This window comes from Glossina fuscipes, unplaced genomic scaffold (assembly GCF_014805625.2).
Source record: "Glossina fuscipes isolate IAEA_lab_2018 unplaced genomic scaffold, Yale_Gfus_2 43, whole genome shotgun sequence".
NCBI lineage: Eukaryota > Metazoa > Arthropoda > Insecta > Diptera > Glossinidae > Glossina > Glossina fuscipes.
The window spans coordinates 2,554,811-2,581,094 of record NW_023998427.1 but is presented as its reverse complement, the minus strand read 5'-3'; the positions used below and the strand labels follow the sequence as shown (position 1 = coordinate 2,581,094).

Below are 26,284 nucleotides of genomic sequence, written 5' to 3'. Positions count from 1 at the left end.
TGTTATTTACTTAATATGATGATGTAATATTTTAATAATATTTCTAATTTAGGTGAGGACATAATAATAATGTTTGGCAAAACCACTCTCTGGCATCTATATTTTCACCTAATTTCCAATTGCGCACGAGACGTAAGAATAAACTGACCACGACACAGAGATTTTAGAAAAAGGCCCCGCTTTTCAGCCAATTACAAATCAAATAATCTCTTCTTGACTATAAGTGCACGAACATTAGGCTTTCCAGCTTGTTCTTAATGCAGCAAAATAGCCGATATCTTAACTGGTTCAAATATTGACCTGGCAATGTGTATCATAAGTATATGCGACACGACTTTCCAACAGTGGCTCCTTAATCCGATATTTGTGTTTAGTATATACATTTTCGTCCTGACAATAAAAATATAACATAAGGGCAATATTAACGAAGGAAGAAAACCATATCTATTTGGCACTCTATTCAGTCTCTACTTATTCCAGGCATTCGACCTTTCAGACCACTCAAAAATCACCTAACACGAACAAACACATCAAATTAATTTACTACTCCTATGATATGTAAGCACTAAAAATTATTTAAAACTGGTTTATATTAAATATTTATTTTTTTATTAGTTTTTTTTTTTTTTTTGTTTTGTTTACATATTGTGTGTTGGCGTGTGGGTGTCTCTTCTGTCCTGTTGTACATGCATCATTTGGACTTCCGTTTAGATCTCATTGAACAAAGACTTTAAGATTTTCTTTGGCAAATGATACATTTACACTTTCTTTATTATTTTTGCAAGAATATATATAGATATATGTATATATATATATATACATTATATATTAATGCTTATTTCACGACGCATTACAAATATTTCACAAACAAATTACAAAAGACGAATCGTTGAATGCTATCAGAAAACCAGTAAGAAGCAAAGTTATTAACCAAAAGCATTGTAGTGGTATAAGGTCCACCATTAGATACGCTACAACACTTGCCTTAATACAGTTTTGGAAATGTAACGACTTTATATGGACGTTATATGGCAATTAGTCGAAGAAGCAGTCTGATCCGGAGTCATTTTCTTCAGCGCTCGTCTTTGTGCTGAAACATGCCAGTGCACCAATGATCACAAAAATATTTCATAAATTATGGCCGGTAGGTTGAACAAGAGAATGCAAGACGGACTGACGGACAAACAAGAATAGAATCATACAGAAAATGATCGGTTCTTTCTGAAGTCTTTCTGAGTGCTGCATACATCCGCACGAACTTAATATACTCTTGCATTGCTAATGATGTAGGATATAATAAAAAAACCCGTATTGATAGATGGACAGACAAGCTTAGATGGATTGAGAGAGTGATTCTGCATCGATCGGTATCAAAAAGGCGGATCTATCCTAAGTCCTTCTGGTTGTTATATGTATCGGCACAAACTCAATATACCCTTGTACTAAAGGTGGTGTAGGGTACAAAACACTTAAAATCTACAGCTAACATTTTTAAAGTTATTTAAACTTTTTTCAACTTATCAACGTTTGACATATATAAAGCTTGCTTTGCCATTGCTTCTTAAATATTTTTTGCTACTTTACATACAAGATTTTCTTTATATATAATAAGGTAATGAGATATCGAAATTATTGCGATATTTGGCATTGAATTTGAGATACTTATTTAAGGTCGGCAAACGTTAGCTGTGTATCGCACATCATTTTCCTGAACCGATATGATGACTAACAACGATGACATAAAAAAGTGCAGAACATCTCCGTAGATGATTGGCATTTGGGATCCCAATAGTAAAAAGTACATGGAGACTTAACACCGATATAAACATTTGTAAGAACAGCCTTAATTTACAAATTCAGGAGATGGCAACTGTCCACGACTGTACTGCTCTGTCGATAAAAGGACTAAATGATCAAAATTATAAAAAAATTGATTAGATGTGCATCCGTGTATTTCTGTAGTTTCTCGAAGCAATTGTCACTGAAAAAGAATTTACATCCAACGCTAACCGGATAGTGGCAGTCTTGAGAATGTACTTTTTAGGCCCTTCAGAAGTGTCCTCTTTCATAGCTTGCTATATAAACTATTTTATTCATTAGTCTATCTAATCGGTTGCAGTGGTTTGCACCCGAGAATTTTCTTTCATTCATTTTGTCAGCTTTTTTACAATCATTATACCGTAAATTGGTGTAAGTATTAGTGTTATTATACGCAAATATACGCAATTATATATATAAAGCTTTTTTTTCAATTTTATTGAGGCTATGGCATAGTGTGTATGTACAGATGAATACAAAGGTACTTCGCGTTTCAGTGTTGCATTTTTAATATTTATGGGGAAACTTTATTAAACATGAACATATTATCATCAACCTTATGTGCATACTCCATGCCATCTGGCAATTTGAAATTTCAATTGATTGGCACTTCTCAGATACGATTTCACGTTATTTGATAACCGACTAGTTGTACAACTTTACTTATGTGAAGACGGTGTAGGTTTAAGTATGATTGTCGTGTATTTACATTTTCTCGTATCTCTGTTATTCTTATTCTTAATGTACAATGATTATCTATGTGCATGTGTTTGTGTATGTAGTCTTGAGTAAACGTAAGAAGAAGAGAGAATGAATGAATGCCGGTTGATTTTAATGTTCAATTTTCAATATTGATACAATCATAAACCAGCGCATCTCAACGAATGTTGGTGTGACTTGTTGTGGGTCATAATTATGAACTTCTTGGCTTCAGTGGACAAACTTTAAGAAGCAGCGGATACTTTAGTAATAATAAAATACACGTAACGTTAGCAGATGAAAAGGAAAACAAAAAAGGAAACGAAAAGCGCAGTCAAAAATATTTAAGCGCCTTGTTATTTTTACGGATTACTTGCAATTATTTTACTATTACTTGCAAATGTAAAAGAAATGAAACGACATGTGTTCTCCAGACTATGCGAACAAATTTTATTACATTTAAAAGGTAAAAGCACTGTACCGGACCACGTATGACTATTAAGTACCCTACACACCTCACTTAATACAATTATTCATATAAGGATTTCTCATAAAAGGGCATTATGCGGGAAATGTACGAAAAAGTGATCTGTTCCGAAACATTTCCAATAGCGTTTGTCCTTGAATTAAAACATCATTGAAATATCTCAAAAGCTGCGACCAGTAGGGTGATCACAAGACCCCAAGGCAAACAGGCGGACCGTGCAACTCAGATCCATGCAGAAAGTCATTCTGAATCGATCGGCTTAATAAAAGATGAATCCACCTCAAGTTCTTCTGGGTGCTGTATACATTTGCATGGTATTAGCAGAAAATTTTAAAAAAGGTGTGAAATTATTTTATTATTTATCCGATGTATGCGAATTTGACAAAATGATCTGTAAGTTGCCAGCCACGAGGTATCGTTACTCTTTCCTTGAAACAGTTAATGAATATTTCGAACAAATTTTTTTAGGCGACTTATTTTCGTTTTCCGTTTCGATTCCAAAAGGGCGTATAACAAATCTTCGCCCCAAAAGTGAGAAATCATTCCATGCAAATGCCATGTAGCAACTAAGCTGTGCGAGAACTATGTCAATCGACGCTCCAGGCCGGTGAGAACGGTCAGCTTATCTGGCAGTTTGTAGATTGCCGGGCCAAAAAACTTGCTTTGTTGGGGCAAACTCGTTAACGGCCCACTTTGGAACTTTTTCTTGAAAAGTGAAAGCTGTTCAGCAATTGTATGTCCCATCGTTGCAAGTAAGTCGTAATCGAAATGAGTTAAGTTCAGTCCGTAAGCCACATGGGCCAACATTTTTCAGTCGGGTGACATTTAACAAATTACCTTGAGATGCTTTTTTTGATATCCTGGCCGTTTTTGTTTTTGCATTGGGAACCGTTGAAATAAATCAATTGTTGTTAGCAGCATTTATTATGTTACGTTTTCATCAATAAAAACAGATCTTACTCTTCTATCTCCCCAAACACAAAATAACGTCTTCTTGCCAAAGTGATTCAGTCTTGCTGTCGATGTGGTCGATACGTTCGCATCTACCCATGAATTTTTGCGTTTCGAATTCTAAGATACAATGGAAAAAAGACGGTCGTCGAATGTCCTTCATTTGACACGAAACCTCAATCGTTTGTTGTTAGAAAAAGTATCTTTGGACTGTGATACATGCTGAAATTACGACTAGTTATTGTTGCTAGATGTCTCATATATAAGAAAAATGAACAACGTCAGCCATGTATATCCCCTACACGACAGTTAGGCTTATCGGTCAGTACATTCCGATTTTATAAATTTAAATATCTGATAGGTTGATCGTTAAGAAAAAGATAAATTGTGCAAAATTATCTCAAACGATTCAAATTTTTCAAATCAAGTTAGTTTGCTGACACGCGACTCCTCGGTGATTTTTTTCAAGAAGTTCTGACAATTGCAATTTTTTTTCATATAACGACATCGTGTAAATGGTCCAAAAGGGAGTGACGTAATACGTCAGTGCGATAAATTTTTTGATCTCTAGATGATAGATGGACAAACAAGTTTCAATCCATTTACAAAGTGCTTAAGCATTTAAAACTGGGTTTGCTGTAAGCGCTTTTGGGTGTTACATACATCCGCACAAACTTAGTACACCCTTCATTATTACAAGTGGAAGACGGTATAAACATGACACCTACGTATCTATATATACATTAATACGATATATATATAGATACGTATTATATATATACACACACAGTACATATACAAGGTATATATGTACACATGATAACCAAGCAAACCTCCTTATTAGCTTAAAAATTTTAAATAAAAAAATAATCGACGCAATAAATTCGTAATGCGAATCTTTAAATGCACTCTGATTAAAGTAAAACTTCGAGTAAATTACATTATGCGCCCATTTGCCTCTTGTTGCAGTTCGTAAAATCATGAAAAGAGTAAGAAAGTTGGAAGTTGGAAGTTGGCGACCAGATTCTTGCTTGAATACTACTAATTAAATTGGAAAATGCAAGTATTCCATACGCAAACACATCTACAAAACAGAAATATTATCAAGTGATGGAAAAAGAGCTTCAAGGTTAAGATAAGAAAACATATTAGGTATCGAAGACTTATTTAAAAAATAAAAAAATTCATGAAATCAATGAAACTTGATTTCATTTTTTAATATATTCAAGTTGAGTTAATCACATTTATTCATCGCTTGGACGATCTAGTTGAACAATACGTAACATATACGAGGTCTGGCAACGGCAATGATAGCACGAACAGGCGGTCAACGGTTGCATTAAAATTTTCAAACGATGTTGAAATTGTGCTTTGAATTTGCAAGCATTGCGTGCCAGATGTCACTGCGAAATTTGATTTAATTGTTTCTTTCTTTCTTTCTTCCTCTTCTTCTTGTCATGTCAATAAGTCCAGGGATTAATGAGATAGGTTTTTTCGATTTTGAAAAAAACCCGTAAAGAAGTTGCGTCAAGTTTACGTCCGTCTCTTTGAATTTATATATAACTTATTCAAACATTATTCAAACGACATCTCGCAGAGAATGAATATGCTTTAACGACTATCGATGAACACCGGATTAAAACAACGTTCAATGGGAGTTTGAGTTGGCTTCCGTTCAATATCTTTTCAAATTTATTGTCTTCGAACTTTTTTCGTCCTCCTCCGGCTGTTCTTTCGACTTTTAATTCGTTGAAACTAAAACCGACTGTTGGAATGTGATGGAGCAACACCACTATAAGCTTCCACAAATGTTAAATGGACTTTGGCAGCAGATTTCTTCAAAGCACGAAACAAAAGTAATGAATGTGGAAAATGCAATCTTGAGGACCCCATGATTACCGTCTGTACACACTGAAGAACTCAGTAATAGTAACTGGAAAAGGTTATTTCATGTAGAAAAAGGTCCAAATCATCGAATTAACCCTTGTATACCGATAGATGTTGCTGATAAAAGCACATGCAATACACCTATTATAATAGTCTTGGATTCTAGATAGTAGATATTCAACATTCACGCTTAAAAATGATGATATTTTACATGCCATGGTTGATCGCTACATTACACACAAACGATCAAGTATAAACCGAAGAAATAAATAAAAGAAATAAACAAAAGACTTTCATAGGCTTCCATCGCAGAGGATGCATTCAATTTGTCAAATATTTATTGCAGCATATAACACGCATCGAAGAATTCTTAAAAGATAGCGATTTAGTTCACTCTGTCTGTCATTCAGTCCATTTGTTGAAATTGCATTAATTGCGATTTTAAGCTTTGAACGCAAAAATAACAGAAATTATAGGTTGGCAATAATTTGCAAAAATTTCAACAACCATCTATCTGTCTGTTGCTAATGCTTCGACTGCAACAATATTTCCAATATGTTGTTTTTATAAGTGCTCAGGTACGTTATTTTCAGTTTGTTATTCGTCAGATATTTTATGTCAGGTGTCTATGTGTATTGCACATTAGTTCTAAATATATATACTCTAAATTAATTATGGTGGCGTTATATAACTTGCATATAAGAAGATATTGGTTTCTGGATAATATTGCGATATGCGTTGTTCAACTCTATTCTGCAGTTTTAGAAAAAGGTGCCCACGCTTCTGCAGAGCTTTGTTGCAAAGAGAAAAAAAATAAATAAATAAATAAAACAAACAACTAGTGGGCATCAAAAGACTTCTTTCTTTTCTTACTATTTGATGAAGAGAGTTAAGAGACCATCTGTCTGATGCACTTGTTCATTACGCATTCAGAGAAATCCGTATAAGTGTATTTGCTTAAAGAAAAATACAATCTCCGCAGCATTTTTGTTTTTGTTATTTTTAATGTTGTTTAACACCTTCCTATGGTGAACTGGAGCGCAGATAAAGAATTTTTTACAATATTCTTACATATTGCATGCATAACACTAATAAACACAAATATAGAATATTTAATAAGATATAAGAAATTTTTTTCCAAATTATACCTTAAGTGATATTTAAATTGAATTGAAACTCTTTCGCGCGCACGTTTAACGTTTTAACGTTACTCAATGATCTCAGTTTTGACAAAAAGGGAAAACTCTCAAAAGGGCAGTGGTAGTGTTGTAACGATGATTCGTACGCGGTTAACGCGGTTAAAGTTTTTTCTTTTGTTTTTTTTTTATAATAAACAAGTTTTATTCTCTTTTTTTCTGTTAGTTTGCAATTCTTTCTTCAGGACCACAAAACTACCCTTTCATTTTTAAATACTTCTCCTCATTCTTTCTCCCTTTTTGAAGAGTGTATTCTAAAGCCTGTTGCTTTTGCTTCATCTCCATGCTTTACGTGTTAGGACATGACAGAAAACACTGCGAGAAAATGTATAATTATAGACTTGAATTTATAAATAATTTCAATGGTTTTATATTAAATTTTCAGTTTTTTCCTATATCCTTCGAATTGGTCCCAGCCCAATATCCTTTCATAGGATATTCGAAGAGATCAGTTAGCTCGTGAAGCAAACGAGAAAACAACGGGTAAGATATTAGACTATAACTCCCAGTATATATTTTTTTTGTACCCATTAGTCTTTTCGGGGTGCTTGGGAAGAACCCAATATTCCAGGTAGCAAGTTTTCACTGGCCATAAACTTTTGCTCATATTTCGGTAGCTTCATAGTAACATATCAGTGAAGGTATAAAAATAAACAAACTATAGCGGCCCCACGGCCTACTATTAAATACCCTACACCACCTTACAATTATTGTACTGAATTTTCAAAGTAAAGCCTCTTATTGGAAGAGGTCACAAAAGCGGTCCGATCGCTCTTATATCAATAGCATTCGTCCTTGCACCAAAACATGTCAGTGTGCAAAATTTCGCCAAAATATTGCGAATGTTGCGAGCTGCAGGTTGAACGCAAGAAAACAAGAGGGACATACAGGCTTAAATCGGTACACAATATGATTTTGAATGGGTATAGTAAAACCTGATTCTACATCAACTGCTTTCGGCTGTTGCTTACCTTCTTGTACCGCAAGTGGTGTGGGGTATTAAAAAGAACTCAGAAAATTATTTTCGGCTGCGACTGAATTTTCCACACTCACCATCATCATCATCATCTCAAAAAAGACTTGCACAAAATGAAATATCGGATTTCTATAATATTGGGTGGCCGTCGCTGATTTTTTCCATTTTCACACGGATGCTGCGAAATCATCCATTATCTGTACGTGTAAATATTTATCGCTGTGTTTGCTGCAGTTTATAAGTAACGAACGCGAAACGTAAGTTTTTATCTTTTTTAATGGATGAGGCGACAATATAACGTAGAGTAAGAACGTCTCGGTTTTTGCAAAGGACAGAAAAATTGCATTTTTTGGTCATTACTTAAAAACTACGACAGATGCCGCAGTAAAAATTTGAGCCGATATTCCAAAATTAATGTTCCACAACATTCTTAAAATAATGCGTGTGTTTCGTTCGCTATTCACAACGTGGAGCAATAAATATTTGTATATTGTACTTCAATATAAAGGTGACGTGTATAAAGAATTTCCTCACAGTCGAATATAATTTTCTTACTTGTTTGTTTTTGAAAACGGAGGGGTTATAAGCTTACCCTGTTCTTCAGGCGTGTCCTTCCGCCGCTGTCTGCGAGAATTTCAACTATTCCTATTGGATTTGGAATCGATTTTCGTCTTCGTTTCTGCGACCAGTAGAATGTTTACGAGAGACATTGCATTGACAGACAGATGGACAGATCTCTAAAGGATCCTTCTGAATGTTGTGACGTTTTAGCCAAATCATTTTATCCCCATCGTTTGCTGGAGGATATAAAAAAAATTTCTGAAAAATTCACAGTGTTTTTTACTCACCAGGCAAGCCGCAGATGCAATGGGAAAGTTGCTTAAGTTAAATTTCTTCGTCTGGATAGAAGAGACGATAACGGTGACGGTTATGACGTTGAAGATGCTGCCTGAATATCGAACCAATTTGCACGAATATGGCTTTCGCGATATCATTTCCTTTACACAGGTTGTAACGCCTCCTACTGATTACTTGTACAAGTTGCGCGGTACTTAACAAACTTAGAAGGCTTCTTTTAAATACAATTCAAGTAAGTTGTCCACTTGACAATAGGATATAGAAGAGGATTTGATGATTGGTGATATTTTTATATATTCTCTTACATTCAATTGAAATATTTTCGGTGTTTTATTTTTCTGCTCAGGTGTTTGTTAGCATGTTGTCAATTGTTCACGTTACATTTATGTGAATTTTAAGGGTATTTGGAATTAAACCTTTACTCGTTTGACATATTAAGTGCAATATATTATCATAACATTCTTAGAGACAGAATTTTATTGCCCCTTTTATACTTAACACCACTTGATGTGCAAAGGTGTATTAAGTTTATGTGGATGTATGCAACACAAAGAAAGACTTTTAGATGGACTCATCGATTTCTAAGTCAAACTTGTCTGGCCGTCTGTCTGACTTGTTTTTCTTGTTTTCAATCTGCAGACTCCAAGGACGAGCACTACTAAAAGTCGTGCGGATTGGAACATTTATCGAGCGCTTCTCATATTAGGCCTTATTTTGAAAATCCGTTACATGAATAAGTGTATTAAACCAAATGTTATAGAGTATTTAATGGTAAAATGTGGCTCACTATAGTGTTCTTACTTGTTTTTATACCTGTCACCGAAGGATGGGGGTATATACATTTTGTCAAAACGTTTGCAACGCCCGCAAAAAAGCATCAGAAACCCCACAAAGCATGTATATTCTTGATTAGCATCAAATTCTCAAAGGATGTCCGTCTGTCCGTCTGTGTAATGTCTGTTGTAAGCATTGTTCTGGCCGCAAAAATGACGCTATTGACTGCAAAGTTGGCAGAAACATTGGAAGTTCCTGCAAGCAAGTTGGCGTTGAAAATGTGCCAAATCGGTCAAAGGAGTCGCCCACATCACCACGTAAACCGAGAACACCTCTGTTTTTCAAAAGGAATAAAAAAATGGTGTTTTACTCATTTCTTATAAACTATAGCAAATAAATGTGCAAAAATTTGAGTTCATATTCTACGGGCGATGCTGTAGCATTTGTGCACAAAAATGGAAAAAATTAACTAACGCCTACCCAATATTATAGTATATCAAAATTGTATTATCTTTTCAATATGTTTATAACTCGCAGAAGCAAGTTTCAAAAACCGCACAAGTTATACAAATTCTTGGCCAGTTACAACACTTGAATGCACCTAAATATGTCCGCCTGTTCGTCTGTCCATCTATCCGTCTGCCCAACTTTGTAGTATTTGTGGTAAGCATTCGCCCGCTAACGAAAATGAAGACATTGTCTAAATATTTTCAAAAGAATTTGAAATTGGCCTCTACGACAAAAGCTCTTATTTTGAAAATAGAAGAGATCAACTGGGCCCGCTCTATATTATAGAGCATGAACATTTTGTTCTTTTACTTCTTATGTCTTTTTCTGTGGTAACGGTGATGGGTGTATAAGGTTCGGTCCGGACAGAATTTCACTTTCTTACTTGTCTTCGTTTTTCTTTTTTTTCTTTGAAGCCATAAGTATTCGATTATGTGTTTTGAAGCCTTTTCGCTTGTGTCAATTTCTTTTGTTATTTATCACTGTACTATTCAAGCTGTCACCATCAATTTGGTCTAGTGTCGCTGCATTAGAAATATTGAAGAAAATATTTTGCTATATTTCTGTTGGAATTTCTTAATAATTGTTTGGATTTGAGAATTTTTGTACTTTACCTTACTTAAGAGAAAGGTGCGTAAAATTTGTGCTGATGTTTGCAATAACCCCGACATAAGTTGAAGTGAAGTTAGTCAATTCAGAATTATGTTCTAAATCGAATTAACCCTGTCTCGTTGTCCATTTTCTTATCCGTCTGTCTTTCTTATTTCGTAATTTTCGAAATATTTTCATAAAATTTGGTTACAAATTTAATTTAATCCAAGGAACGTTGTGACGATAGTTCTCTATATAGCGCCCTATTTTAAAGAAAAATTGCAATGTTTCTTAACGAAAGTAAGTAGACGATAATACTTTGGCATATTATTACAAATGAATGTGAAAAGTTTGGATGTAGTAGTGCAGCGTAGAGGATTTGATGAACGACCATACTCGGCAATAATGTTTTAACTTGTCTGTTTATATTATTATTATATTTCTGTAAAGTGAAGGTATTATCATCCCGAAGACTTGATTGGCTTTTCTTTTCCACTCCGCTTCGGTGCGTTGATTGTTTCTTTTACTTTTTTCCAATCTATAATAGTTATTGAAATAATTTTTGAGCAAATGTGTTTTGTAAATAAAGTCGTTTATCTTCCTTTTGATTTCTTTCGTAATCTTGATTTCAAATTGGTTTAACTTTAACTTTACACCATTTGTCGCATGGGCATGTGAACTATGTACAAACCCATTAATTATTATACCAATCGATTAAGAATGATTGTGTGTTCATGTATTCTCGTTTTTAACCTACAAGTCGCGGTTTTTAAAATATATTGATAAAATATGGGAAACTTACAGATTTTGGTTAAAGAAGGAACTCTCTTGAAAATGAGTTGGATCCGATCACATTTTCCCATATAAAGCCCATACGAAAAAGCGCCCTTATGTGGGAAAAATTTTGCAACTCTTAACTTTTGTCTACAAAGGTCGGTGAAAAATCAGATTTTGGCGTATTAAACGAACAGGGAAAATTTTGTTAGAATGGATGTATAACATTTTTTGATACTTCCGTTGTCATACAAAGGCTCGGAAGAAAAGGTAAGTAACAAATTATCATTTTCTTATTCATTCTATGGCGAATATTTGTCCAAAATAATAAATTGCTGACTTAGTTAACTGTCTTAACCCTTTGCACCCGAACGGCGCCCGAGAGGCGCCATTACTATTTTTGATAATATTGTATGTTAAATTGTGCACGCGTTGTAAATTTTTTTACTTGGTGCGAGATTAGTCGGGTATACATCGGATCGTGGACACTTAGGTCATTCAGTCTGAACACTATAGCGTTTTTGGTAAAATCGTAGCAAAATTTTTGATGCTCTGTTAAGTGAAAACACTCACACAGTCAGTCATTTAAAATTTGTGAAAATTATTAGTGAATCAGCTAAAAGGAGATTATCGAGATATCGACCGTGGAGCTGGCCGTGGTTCTACATCATCTACAAAAAAAAAAAAATTGTAGAGTGTGCTCTGACCGAGCGGAAAAGAAAAGCGGAAGACGTGAAACTGTTTATTAGTGTCCTGAAAAACCTACGGTACACCTTGGAGAGTGCTTGCTCAAATATCACACTGAGGAAAATTATAAAATTTAATATTAAAATTTTATGTTTGTATGTATGTATGTAAATAAAAATGAAACATGTAAATAAACTACTTATGTTTAAAATTCGTATGTTTGATGTGTTACAATGTTTTATTAAAACAACTGTCGGGTAGCTGAATACCCATATTAAAAAAAGGTCCGGGTGCATAGGACGCAAAGCGTTAAGCTGTAACTGTATATGGTTATTTTCCGGATCCTTTATTTATTGGCATTTATATGGCAATAAGAACTATTTTTAGGAATTTTATAAAGATAAGAGCAGCGTAGGATATTTGCGGATGGACCATGCTCGACTATTTTGTTTTAAAGTGTTACATTTTTGCTTTCAAATTTATCTCATGCATGTTTCATATTTCGGCACAATAGGGGGGATGAGAAAAAACAGCCTCTTTTTTTCGCAACCAATTTTAATTTTTTGCAAATGTTAATCGCATATATATATACACATATATATATATTTATGTTTTCAGTGTGTCAATGCAATAGTCATGCTCGTCGCTGTCGTTTCAATTTGGAACTTTATAAACTTTCGGGACGCGTCTCTGGTGGTGTATGTTACAATTGCCAACATGATACTACTGGTCGATACTGTCATTACTGTCGCGAGGGCTTTTACCGTGATAACACAAAACCGCTCAACCACCGCAAAGTGTGCAAACGTAAGTAAATAATATGTAAATTGAAAAAAGCTAATTTAAAAAAAAAAAAAAAAAAAAAAAAAAGACTGGAAAATATTCCTCATTAAGCAGAGCTTAATCAATATTCTTTAGTAAAATAGTAATTTGCAACTTAAAGTTGGTGTAAGGGATTCAATGTCTTCAATCTACTTGTTATTGCGTTTTGATAATTCGTTTACATTATTCTTGCGGATTTGCAAATATAAGCAATCTCAAGGGGGATTTCTTCCGGTAATTAGGACGAAGAAGGGGGAGAGAACGATGAGACTGAGATGAGAGCAACCAATAGCCTGCAGTGTGTGTATCCAATCAAGCCAACTTGATCGTAGCTGTGACCACAAACCATTCGTAATTAAAGCTTGGTCTACCGTGCTCGTGAATGGGAACTCTGAAATGCCAATTTAATAGTCGCTCTTCTTAACTGCTTGCCTACGTCATATTCCATTCTATTTATTTATTCTACTTGTTATTGTTCTAAGTTTTAGAAAATAATACATTTTCAATCACAACTTGAGTTCGAAAATAGGTAGACGTCCTCTTTTGCTCTTCAACGAAAAAACATCTTCCTTTTTTTTTTCTTTTCGTGACAGAGAAATGGTGCAAACCCTGCAGTGGTTTAAAAAAAATAAATATATTCTAAAAATTGTTTAAGTGTTACTTGGGAAACATGTGTATCTCCGGTCCCGGCTCAAATCGATTCTGTCGAGATGAACGACAAGTGAAACGTTCCATCGCATCCTAAGTAAGTGCGAGGCCATCTGCAGAATTAAACATCGCATGTCTGACGAACACTTGATAACGTCAGATAATTTTACAGTTTCTTTCTCAATTGCTCTTTCATGAATTCATCAAAATAGACCAATGACGTTGTGTTCTATCTAATGGAATTTTGTTTACATAAATTTAATAATAATAAAAAAAGAAAAGAGTAAAATTGATTGAGCAAAAACATGCTGTCGAATAATTAAAAATGCATTAAAATAGGCGAGAGTAAGTTAAACGATGCTGAACGAGTATTCATGTTCTAAAAAGCAGGGAATTAATAAGAAATGTTATGCGCCATTTGTCATACGTAACGAAGTATATCAAACAATTACACTGCATTACAAATAATAATCAAAAAACGAGAAAAATTTCTTTTTCATAAAGTGTTCGCGATTGAACTCAGTTCAATGCTTGTTTTTTCTGTCACATGTTTCGCAAATTCTATAACATATGAGAGTGACCTTCTGGTCATATGGCCACAATTCAAAAAAAAAAACTATATAATTTAGATTTAAGTCTTTTTATCCTTAAATGAAAAAAATCTTACCCCAATGATATGCAATTACAACCGATAGGTTTAGACTTAATGGGATAGTCTTTTGCAACAGCTTAAAAAAAAAAGATATATTTGGAAATTTTTTTTGTTGGATGGAAGGAAAAGTAGTAGGGTACACATATTTTGGCAGGTTACGAAGCATACCTTTAAGTACTCGGAAGAAACTATTTCGGAAAACTATAAAAAAGTGGCAACACCGGAGCCAATCTCGCGAGGAAATTTAAAAAACTATTAACGTTTGATGAGACCACAGGAATTGAGATAGACCTATGTTTTATTATACAGATCGATTCGGGATCACTCTCTGAATCCATCGAAACTCGTCTGTCCGCCTGTCGATGACTGTGCTGACTGTTGTTTTCAACCTGTGCATCGCTATTTTTGAGATATTGTGATAATATTTGGTATGCCACCCGCTTTTGGTCCAAGGACAAATCCCGTTGAAAACAGTTTGAATCGAATCACTTTTTCGAAAAATCAAATTTCTTGATATTTGGCTCATTTACTTTCAATGTTTCCATCAAATTTGAAATCATTATTATTTTCATATTTGCACATCACACAGACATGGCTCAATCAGTTGAAAACTTCATGCTGATCGAAAATGTATGCACTTTATAGCGTCTCTGAAGCTTCCTGTTTTGGGTGCTGCAAGCGTTATGACAACCTGAATATACCCCCCCTTCCGTCAGTGGTGGGTATAAACAAAAAGATAGAATTTTTGTAATATTTTTTGTTATTATATTTTAATTACAGGCTCAAAGGCCTGACTTGTGCATTTAAATTGTTAATTAATTTTTTCCTTTCAAATATTCAAATCAGAGAAGATATAACGCAAGCGCCATATGTAAATAATATTTTTAATAAATACACTGCTCTACGCTGGTAAATGCTGTCAAATTGGATGCAAATTAGATCTCATATATATCGTATTATACAATACAGTCAAACTTCATATGTATATAAAAGAAATGCATATTCATACATACGTAAATGCCTCATATATCTAAAGTAAAGTAGACTATAATGCAAGCAACAAACGATCATTATGATCATTATCGTAATAAGTTGAAGTCTGTGCCCTCTTTTCTTTAAAATAAATACATTGAATAGTCGCCCAATGAAGAATTCGTTCAAAGACGAGTATAATTTGTCTTTCGGTTTTATTTACATTATTTCTACATCTCAGTCTGCTTTAAAAACGCATTGAATCATTCTAAACTTTAGTCTTGAAAAGTTGAGCGTAGCATGAATTAATATTTTATTTTGCAATTGCTTCGCTACATAAAAACAAATCATCTTTTCGTTGATTGAGCATTAAATTGAATTTGATATGTAATTAATAAACATATATTTTTATCTAAAGTTATGAACGAGTTTGTATTTATAATAAATGAATGAGTAGCGCGCGTTAAAAAACAAAAGTTGCACTTATTGGTGAAAAACAAGTGACTTTTTTTCATTGATATAAATAGACGGTGTCTGGTAAAGAAAAAAGTGATCGACCGGTTTACGACCGGCATAAACAAGAATCGTATTCTCTACTCTGCGAGCAATTTGTGGTTATATGAGTGTAAAGCGTTAAACGACGGTATAAAATTTTAATTCGAAATCGACAATGTTTGAGCAAAACTGGTTTCATTTATTGTAAATATAATCGTGTAATAATTGAAAAGATTCTATTAGGGCAACAAGATATTATTAACAACAAGCAATTGAAATAATTAAGTGAAAGAAGTCATTTAGATAGAATAAAATGAATTCGAAATAATAAGTTGATCTGAAAATAGATTCAATTCAATGTAACGGTAAAAATAATCATAATAAAGGAAACATAATACGACTAGCGAATCGCTTCCATTATATTAATATATAAATAATAAATCTGATCAAATTTGAAAAATCGAAAGTATGTATATATGTATGTTTTTTGATGATTTTTCCTCTCTTCATCCGGTCATTTGGTTGGTCATTCGCGTACCCGTCCCTTGGAATCCCCACGTGGACTGACTAATGTCTCAAATTTTGGACAGCTGAACCAAACATGCTCAGCATTCTCTACTGTGTCTCCGCAGTTCGCGCATGCTGATGGGCTGTCGTGACCGCGTCTGTATGCAGTTGCTTCGAAAGCAACCATGACCGGTCAGGAATTGCTTGGGGTAGTACCTCACAACACCCTGGCGACTGTCTATCCACTTTCATTACGCTTGTCACTTATTCACATATTCTCGAGGATTGTTTTTTACGCCTACCCTTTCTGCTGGCTTTCGTAGATGCGTCTCATCTCATCATCTACGTCAATAGACCGGGATCGCACTTACAATCACCCGAGCTGCCCTTTGGTGTCGACATGGTGCGAAAGCCGCTTATCTGTGTCAAAATGATAAGACGAAACACCGTCGCCATTTTCTTATAGCCCGACCGCACCGATAGCCCGTCGATCCGTACTGGGCTCGCGTCCAGCAAGACCGATATGATTACCAAGGATTTCACCTTCGCTATGTAAGCCACAGGCTTTTAAAATTTGACACCATTCCTGCCAAAGCCGTTTGGATTCCAGCTACCTTAGCCGCAGCATATTGTATATGCTGTTGAAAGCTTAGCCGATTCTCGATCATAACTCGCAGATATTTCACTACAGGAGAAAATTAAATGATGGGACACTCGCATATTCTCGACTTCCTTCCCGCTACTTTTTAGCAGAGTTTCCGCTTTGGTTTTTGCCAAGCATAGACCTGCTGAGTCTAGCCATGCCTTCACGGGTGGAACTGCATCGTTTACCGTCGTTTCTACCTGATTGATTTCCTTAGTGACGATGAGAATGCCAATAATTTTTATATTCATCACCGAAGAGCGGCGGTATATTGATTTTGCCAAAACGCTTCCAGCACCCAAAAAAAGAGTAATTTTTTGATCAATCAAACTTTGAATCAATCCACGCCAATCCGCCTGCCCGTCTGTGTAATATCTGTGGTAAAGATTCCCTTAATCGCGAAAATGAAGATATCGGTTTCAAATGCAGTAGAAATATGGGGTTAGTTCTTGCACACCGATTAGCATTGAACATAGATACACACACATATACACACATGCAAACACGTAAACTCAAAACATCTATGTTTTTCGTAAGAAAGTTGGTACTTCGCTCATTAGTCATAAATTGCAGCAGATCAATCTACAGAAATATATTCTATGGGTGATGTCCACCCAACGTCAAAATTTAATTTTTTTTCAATACATTTATAATGCATAGAAGAAAGCTTCAAAAATCCCATAAAGTATATAAATTTCTGGCCAGCTTCAAATTCGGAATGCGTCGAAACATGTCCGCCTGCCATGCTACGTAGTATCTATCGTAAGCATTCCCATGCTCGTAAAAATGAAAACATCGACTAAAAAATTGAAAAAGCACTTGAAAATAACATAAACTTTTCTAAGGTAATACCTGCAACGCCCACTTGTCCATATAAAAAACAACTGTGGACACCTTTGCTTTCTGTGTTTTCTTCTTCTCACCCATATAGTACAACACATACACTAAATAAATTGCCACTTTTCCGGAGTTCCGGAAATGGAGGAAATTAGCCGCGCTCGCCTAATATTAGAGAGTGGGAATATTAAGTTTTTTCCATTTTTTTTTTAGGGTAAAGGTGATGGATCTAAAAGATTCGGCCGCGACCGAATATAATTTAGTGGCCTGTTTAGTCCAACGTAATTTTTTTTCTTATTCAACTTTTATTTTCTTATAATAACACAAATATTCAAACCGACTATAACTTTTGAATTAAAACTATGAAGCAAAACTTTAATTATAAAAAATAAAATACCCATTGGCCGCTAAACTGGCCGCGATGCGCTCTATAGTATTGTCGATACATGCCCCGAAGCTGGAGCTAAACTGGTACTTTTTAGATTGTTTACATCTTTGCATAGAAAATTGAGTTTGACATACAAGCGTAGAATCGATGAAATGTCGCTTGTGTAATCGTTTGAAAAAGCTTTTTTCATCGAAATTTTAAAATTCTTTAGGCTGTGATTGTCATCCTGTTGGCTCGACAGGGAAGACCTGTAACCATTTAAGTGGTCAATGTCCGTGCAAAGAAGGGGTAACTGGATTGACCTGCAACAGATGCGCTCGAGGCTATCAACAGACACGCTCACACGTAGCGCCATGTATCAGTAAGTAAACAAAAGTATTAAAACAAAATATGACATAAAACTGGCCCAAGTAATGTAAAAACATGCATATCGTCAAAAAATCTTTCTTGCCTCCTGCACTCCCTCCCCTAAACCAATCAGATTAAACATATACTTAAATGCTTTCGTTTTTCATTTGTTTTTTTTCTTTCTTTTTTTTTTTTTTTTTTTTCTTATATCGTTTTTGAATATTTGCTTTTTCAACCATACTTTTCATTGGCAATATTGAATGTTGTGGTGGCTGATAATGATGATGGTGATGATGATGACGATGACGATGACGATGATGATATGCTCGACCCGATTACTAGAAGTGCCAACAAACCCAAATGCGATACAAGCTGAAAGTGCACCGGTCAGTGAATATAGAGAGCCCTCCCAAGTAGAGGAAATGAAAAAATGTAAGAATATATATATATATATATTTTTCTTATTTCATAATATTTTTAGTTTGCTTGCAAAAGTGATGAGAAAATGTACAGGTCTGTGTGTTTATAATTTATTTTCTATATACTTTTCTATTTTATTAATCTTTCCGCATACAACAACAAATAACAGTTTGCGGTAAATGTAAAGCAACTCCGAAGAAACTAAATATAAATAAATTTTGTATGGAAGATTATGGTATGTTGTTTGTTTTTGAATAGAACAAATTTTTAATTATATATATATATATATCATGTATATATATATACATACATATATGTATATGTTTATGTATAAATATTTTATATATATATGTATATATATTATATATATATATGTATATATATTATATATATATATGTATAAATTTTCATTGATGCAGCTATTCTGGCTAAAGTAATCGGATATGATCGAGCCTCACAGGATATTAGCATTGAGAAATTTTCAATAGAACGTCAAAATGAAATATTTAAATACGAAATCAATATACAAACAATATTTAAGCGTAATGGCATGACGGGTACAACTAGTTCAATGCTCGGCCGAGGTCATATGATGTGGTTGGTGCCGCGCAAAAGTCTTGAATGTCAATGCCCAAAAATCAAATTAAATAAGTAAGCAATTAATTAAGAGACAATTAAGAATTGAATATAATAAATATTTACATTATTATCTCATAGGTTTTATCAAAGATATCATGAATGCTTGTCATACTTATTTACATTTATTTCTTGTTTGAAATCCATTTCATTTCAGATCTTATTTAATATTAGGACGCGATTCAGAGGCAGCGCCTGGATATCTGGCAATTGGTCCTAGTTCGGTAGTATTGGAATGGAAAGATGAATGGTCTTTACGTATGAAACGTTTTCAACGGCGTGCGCGTAAATGTAGTTGAATCGAACCGGAAACGGAATACGTCAAAGCTGATTTAGATTTTATACACTTGAATCGATATAGATTTTTGTATAAATTGTACAGTTTGTTTAAATTTTTAACATTCTTTGGTATTATGCTATAAATATGTATAATGATGATGGCATACACACACACACACATATATATATATATATACATATATATACATATGCATAGATACATAGACCCATACATAACACACACACACACACACACACACACACACACACACACACACACACAAACACGCACGCACGCACACACATAGAGAGAGAGAGAGCGAGAGAGAGAAACAGACAGACAGAGAGATAGACAGACATACATACACCCATTATAACAATACATATTTAAAATTATGCATTTATATATTTATCGCAACATATATATATGAATGTATATGCAAGCGAATGAAATTGCAAACAAAAAAAAAAAAAAGAAAAAAACAACAAAAAAAAAGAAAACGCATGCCAAGTTACTTAATTATGTTCATACAACGTATATAGTAAAACAATAGCAAAACGTAAAGGTATCACACAACATATAATGCTTACAGGGCCGTAGCTAAAGGTATCACACAATATATAATGCTTACAGGGCCGCAGCTAGGCTCTAGCAAGAAAGAGGCAGCGGCTTATGCTCACGAAACAAAACTTCAGTGTTTAAGCAGATAAGTAACATCACACCACACACAAAAGGCTGGGTTCGGCCCTGCATATTTATATATCTACAAAACATACATACATAACATATAAACAACAACAAAAACAACAGTAACAATCATAAATAATAGCAACAGATAAAATTAATATAAATTGATTAACTGGAAATCCTGCGTAAGTGGTTGCTAATTGAATATACGCTAAAAGGATTTTTTATTAAATTTTATTTATAATTGCACTAAAATTATTTATTTATTCTCTTTTTAATTTTTAATAAAGTTTTGTTTTTAATGAAAATTTACTTTTAATAAAACAAACTTTAGAGTGGACCGTGAAGAGCGGACGCATGTTTCTACGAACACTTGTGCGCGAAAACATTTAATGTAATGTAATGTAATGTAATGTAATGTAATTAAATACTGCAATTATGGAGCATTTTAAATTCATTCTTAGCTACACGTAAAAAGAATGCCGCAAGTTTCCACGTAGATCATATGCACTATATAGTATGATGTATAGATATCATACTAATTTTGTTTAAGTCTTCGCATTGAGATTGAATATCGTAAGCTATTTTCCGTCAAACATATTTAAAATTGGCTTTACGGACAAATAGATAGGAAACTTTTGAAAGCTCGAGGATGAACCAAGTTCTCTAATGTTACAGTCAACATTTAGAATTTTTTTTTTCTTTTTTCTGAACATTGTGGTTGTATCCTACACCACTTGTGGTACAAGAGAATATTCAATATGTGCGAATATATTCAACACGCAGAAGGACTTCAGATAGACGTATCTTATATTATAACGACCGATTCAGAATCATTATCTAATTTGATTTAAGCGTGTCCATTCATCTCTTCGTCTGCCCGACTTGCCTTATTGCGCTCAATTGCAATTTTGCAGACATTTTGATGAAATTTGATACACTTACGTCTTTTGGCCAACGAAGGGTGGAAAGTCGTTATCCGGACAAATGAACAATTAAGCGATGTACTGCAGGCTATTTAGTGGCCAAGTAAAAAGTAAATGTGATGGGCGATAATAAATAAATAATAAAACCAAAAATATGCCCGTTAAACTACGCTAAACAAAATTCTGAAAGTAGTGTAAACTAAAAAATCGTGAAACGACTATTATATGCAATATATTTAAGAGAATGCCAAGAATCGATAATAGCTATTATGTATTTTTGAATTCGGATTTTTCGTATGGGTTGTACATGAAAATGGAATTTTTTTTTTTTTTTTTTTTTTTGCATTCATTTAATAAACCTATGATTTTCTTTTTTATAACCAACCAAAAGAAACAGATTTGGATTAGTGGAGCTTTTCAAACTTGCAAATATTTGCATAGGTATACGAGTAACTCACAATAATAACTACATCAAGCAACACCAAAAAATAATGCAAAACATTGCGAAATATGTATAAATTGTAAAGCGCCGCAATATATACAATACATACAACGCTTTACAGAAACGAACTTAACAGCGAAGCAGTAGAACACGCAGTTGCCCTTTTTAAAATTTAATGCCAATTTTTGATAATTAAGTCTTTTTTCTGTTGAGAGGAAAGTAGAAGAGGTTGCCTTCCTAATTTTTCCCGTTTTGCTAATTATTAACTCTTTCCTTAGCAATTTCAAATAACATAGTGTTGACTGTAGCTCGACGTACGAGCTGCTGTAAGAAATAATATAGCACTTCCTAAGTTCCTAGGATGATATATAGATGCCGTCACTGTTGACGAATCCCTACGATTTTCAGATTGTAGTGAAAAAATATCTAAATTTCGTATGTGCCGTCACTAAAACAACTGCCTCGTGTAAACTAACGGTCGGAGTTTCATGAATTTTCTAGAAGGTGAAGAGGTCAGAAGCCTATATTTGCGAGATTTTTATTCGCTAAAGCCACTTATTTATCACCTCCCCTGTCCTCATCGTACCATCGTTGATTTTTCAATACTTAAGTACGGGAAATGAGCTTTTGCCACGTCGATGGGGTATTCTAAACCCTTCCTAACTAAGGCAACGTAGCTCTTGCCAGTAAAAAAAAAAAACAAAACACAGAGCAGAGAGAGTTTATTGTTAATTGCAATTCCGCTCATGGATATGTGAGGTTTGGCAGCGTATCTGTATATGTATATATAATGTACAAGAAGATACGTTATAGAATTACAGAATATATCGGATGAACATATTAATTTTAAAGCAAATTTTAGGTGAGAAAACCGTTTACGATTTTCGGAATATTGGCATAGTGCCCATAGTTGGCCACGTTCCCGTCTATTTCCCGTGAATTTCGTGTCGAGCCATTCAGGAAAGCGAACTTACAGAATTCTTCAAATAGGGCAGCTCCATGTCTTTAATTGAAACATTCGATAACCAAAAAGTATAATATATCTGGTTAGGGTTATTTTTAACGTTTCTTGGAATCATTTCAAAATATGTATCCGAGCTCTGTCTTACTGAAAAGAAAACTACCGTGTCTTTTAACACATTGTGACGATTTTGCTTTTAATGATTGTTTCTAAAGTTCTCTAATATGATCCGTTGGAGATAACCGTAATAAAGTACACATATGGTATGAAATGAAGGTTGTTATGAAATTAAAGTCAAGAGTGATCGTTTTTGTCAGAAATGGTAATCGTTCGCCCCGACTGCGCTTCGATTTTCATCGTTGCGGATTATTGCTTATCATCATTGTAGCTTTTGTTACCTGTCGCTGGTGATGTATCCTGTTGTCGTCATCTTTCTCTCACGATATCGTACAAAAAGCTTATCTTTCTTGTGCCTGAAATAAAAATTTGCGGAAGAAAAGAAAAGTTTAGAGAACTTCCTCAAGTTTAAATGCAATGGTCGATGTTTGCAAAACTTACAATTACTTTCTTATGTGTTTTTTTTGCCTTTCGCATAGATTCATGTGATTCACGTGCTTTTTATTTAAACATTCTTGTAGCGCCTATACACGCCTTGTCTTTCGTATTAAAATGTCAGTCTTAAAATATCAAACGATTTAGTTTTTTTGACCGTAAATTCGATTTATTCGAAATACAGGTTAATTTCATTAATTTCGGCCAGTTTATATATACACATTGTAGCGTAAAGTCAGTCTAAAGCGATAACGCTCTCATATCCTATAAGCCAGCACAGAACTCTCTTTTAAAAATCCTACGAGATTTTCAATAGCTATCATAATTTATTTAATACTTTTCTCATTCCCATGCAAACTCTAATAACGGTAAGTATTCTCATACAAATTCGGCCTAAGACGAATATAAATTCTTTTTTCTTCAATCTTATATGCATTTACCAACGAAATCTATATATATGTATTGCTTTCACATATCTCATAAAATGAATATCTATAGAAATATATTTCCAATTAAGACGCCTACGCACGTATTAATTTTACGAAATGAAAGGGCAAAGCAGTCTTCCCTACATGTAATCTTATGCGGATGATACATTTATTGAAAATTTAATTAATAAATTTTATTAAATATGTGGGAGATGGTTATATTGTTATATCGGAAAATTGCTATATGACGACATTATGTATATATATATATATATATATATTTAAAAAACATAACAAAAAATTTCATATTATGTTTTATTGTTGATTTAGGAGAGACTGAACGTGAAATACACACCTTTACATAAATATGTCAATATTTACAATATATAGGCCTATCACACACTTCATCTATATAAAATCTGTTATATATATAAAACTATCCAATTCATAAATGCAATTAAAATATCGTCATACGTACGTCAGGCAAAATGCCCATAAATGACTGTGTCTGCGAATGACTGTGACCGGCCGTATCATGTCATAAATCACATGATGGTATCCTTGTTAACATTTTAACATGTTTCATGTAATCAACTTGTTTTTTTTTCTATATATATACGTGATAAAATTTTTATGGCCACAAACAAAGCGTCGATTGATTTTGTCATCTAGCTTGCAACAACCAAAAACACTTGAGGAAATTATCTCTTATTACACATTAGCCGCGTGAAATGTTGGAGGAAAAAAACAATGCTTAATACTAATGTATGTACAATTACAACCACAAGCGTTAATGTAAATTCGACAATACGTGAGAGTAAATGGAAAAATGCTAGGAATGCTGGCTGGGTATTGCATCAATCGCGGTTAAGTTGAATAGCTAAGGAAATCGCTTAAGCTCAGCCGATATAAAAGAAAAATTATAAATTATCACTTCCGAATTGGGGAACATATCCATACGTTAAACGATCACATTTAAGTTGCGACTACCAATACCATCCGACCTAAGCTTTACATAACTTTTTTATGCTTTTATGGAAATTAATGTAGCGCACGCATTAATGCCGCCTGTGTGGTTATCAATTCAATATTAATTAATTTTTTATATTAATTAAATAATTGTTTTATTACGTTGCAATGTAAAGTGATGTAATGTGTTTTACTCTCGCATAAAGTAATCAGCGTGAAAAAGATGAAAAAGTTGCTTTTTCTTCACACACCGACACCACTTGTCCAACAGAGACATAATAAGTTTAGGCGGATCTATTGAACATCCGCAAGGACTTGAGAAAGGCAAACCGTTTATTATATTCATCGATTGAGAGCCATTATGCAAATCTGTTTAAATTTGTCTGTCCGTGCGTCCTTCTGCCTGTCTTGTTATCTTATGTTTAACCTACAGGTTACAATTTTTGGCATTTTATGATCAGCTTTGATCCACTCGAACGTGCTTTTAGCTCAAGGACAATCGCTATTGAAAATGGTTAGAATTCTCTTTCTCGATTTCCCTTCCCACATAACGCCTTATTTTGAAAAGTCGCTGCATGAATACTTCTAAAGTGAAGTAGAGTATTTGACGGTTTCCTTTGCCCATTATAGTGTTTGTACTTATGCATATATATATATATATATATATATATACATACATATTTGGCGAATTATATTTTCTGGTACTCATTTCATTAAAGGGCTAAGAGGCAATAATTTTATCGTCCCACTTAAAACGGCATATAAAACACGACTTGATTTAACGAGATATGTTAATTGGTAAAATTGGTTTGATCAATGGCTACGAATTTCATATATACAAGTGAGTATATTCTGCTCGTTAAAGCATCTCGCTTTCTTTTAACTCTAATTCAAGCATGATGTGTCTCTGGGGCTCAGTTGAATTGCGCACCTAATCATTCTTATAATTGCATTTCCATTTTGGCTATGCTTTAACTTAGCAATGAAAGTATTTGCAACTTTGGAGTCATTCAGAATATCAAAATTAACTCAGTTTCACAAAATCTGTTATTTTATCACGATGTTCATAGGCATATAGTCAAAAAAAAAAATCGCATATCTTGGATATGAAGGACACAATCGGGGAGAATATTTGGGACAAAGGTCGGTTGAGAAAATGGGCTCACCATTTTAGAAAAATAACCGCAGTCTTATACCTCACATATACCTGGTTAAAAAACCAAGACACGTCGATGTATCAAATTTTACAAAACATTGGTGAAAATTCTCCCGTCTTGTAGGTGGAACACAAGGCAGATGGGCAGACGGGCAGACAAGCTTAGCAACAAGCAGATTAATTTCGAAAGTGACTCTGAGCGTTTGGGTACAATAAAAGAGGGGTTTACCTCAAGTCCTGGGTGTTGTACAAATCCTCACAAACTTAATACACCATGTACAACATGTGATTAAGGATGTAGAAATGTATG

The 26,284-nt window shown here is 34.0% G+C and overlaps 1 protein-coding gene across 2 annotated transcripts in view; it reads left to right on the top strand.

The window, feature by feature from the left end:
- LOC119637064 (netrin-B) overlaps window positions 1-20,010 on the top strand; it is a 41,307-nt gene extending 21,297 nt beyond the window's left edge. Inside the window, exons 2-7 of one of the 2 annotated variants that reach the window (XM_038032885.1) lie at window positions 12,824-13,012; window positions 18,381-18,530; window positions 18,860-18,949; window positions 19,107-19,172; window positions 19,357-19,588; window positions 19,731-20,010. In XM_038032885.1, coding sequence (XP_037888813.1) covers window positions 12,824-13,012; window positions 18,381-18,530; window positions 18,860-18,949; window positions 19,107-19,172; window positions 19,357-19,588; window positions 19,731-19,872 — 869 coding nt within the window. In that variant the 3' untranslated portion in view covers window positions 19,873-20,010. The remainder of the gene's footprint in view (window positions 1-12,823; window positions 13,013-18,380; window positions 18,531-18,859; window positions 18,950-19,106; window positions 19,173-19,356; window positions 19,589-19,730) is intronic. The other variant, XM_038032884.1, reaches the window with a different exon arrangement.
- The last annotated feature ends 6,274 nt before the right edge of the window (window positions 20,011-26,284 follow it).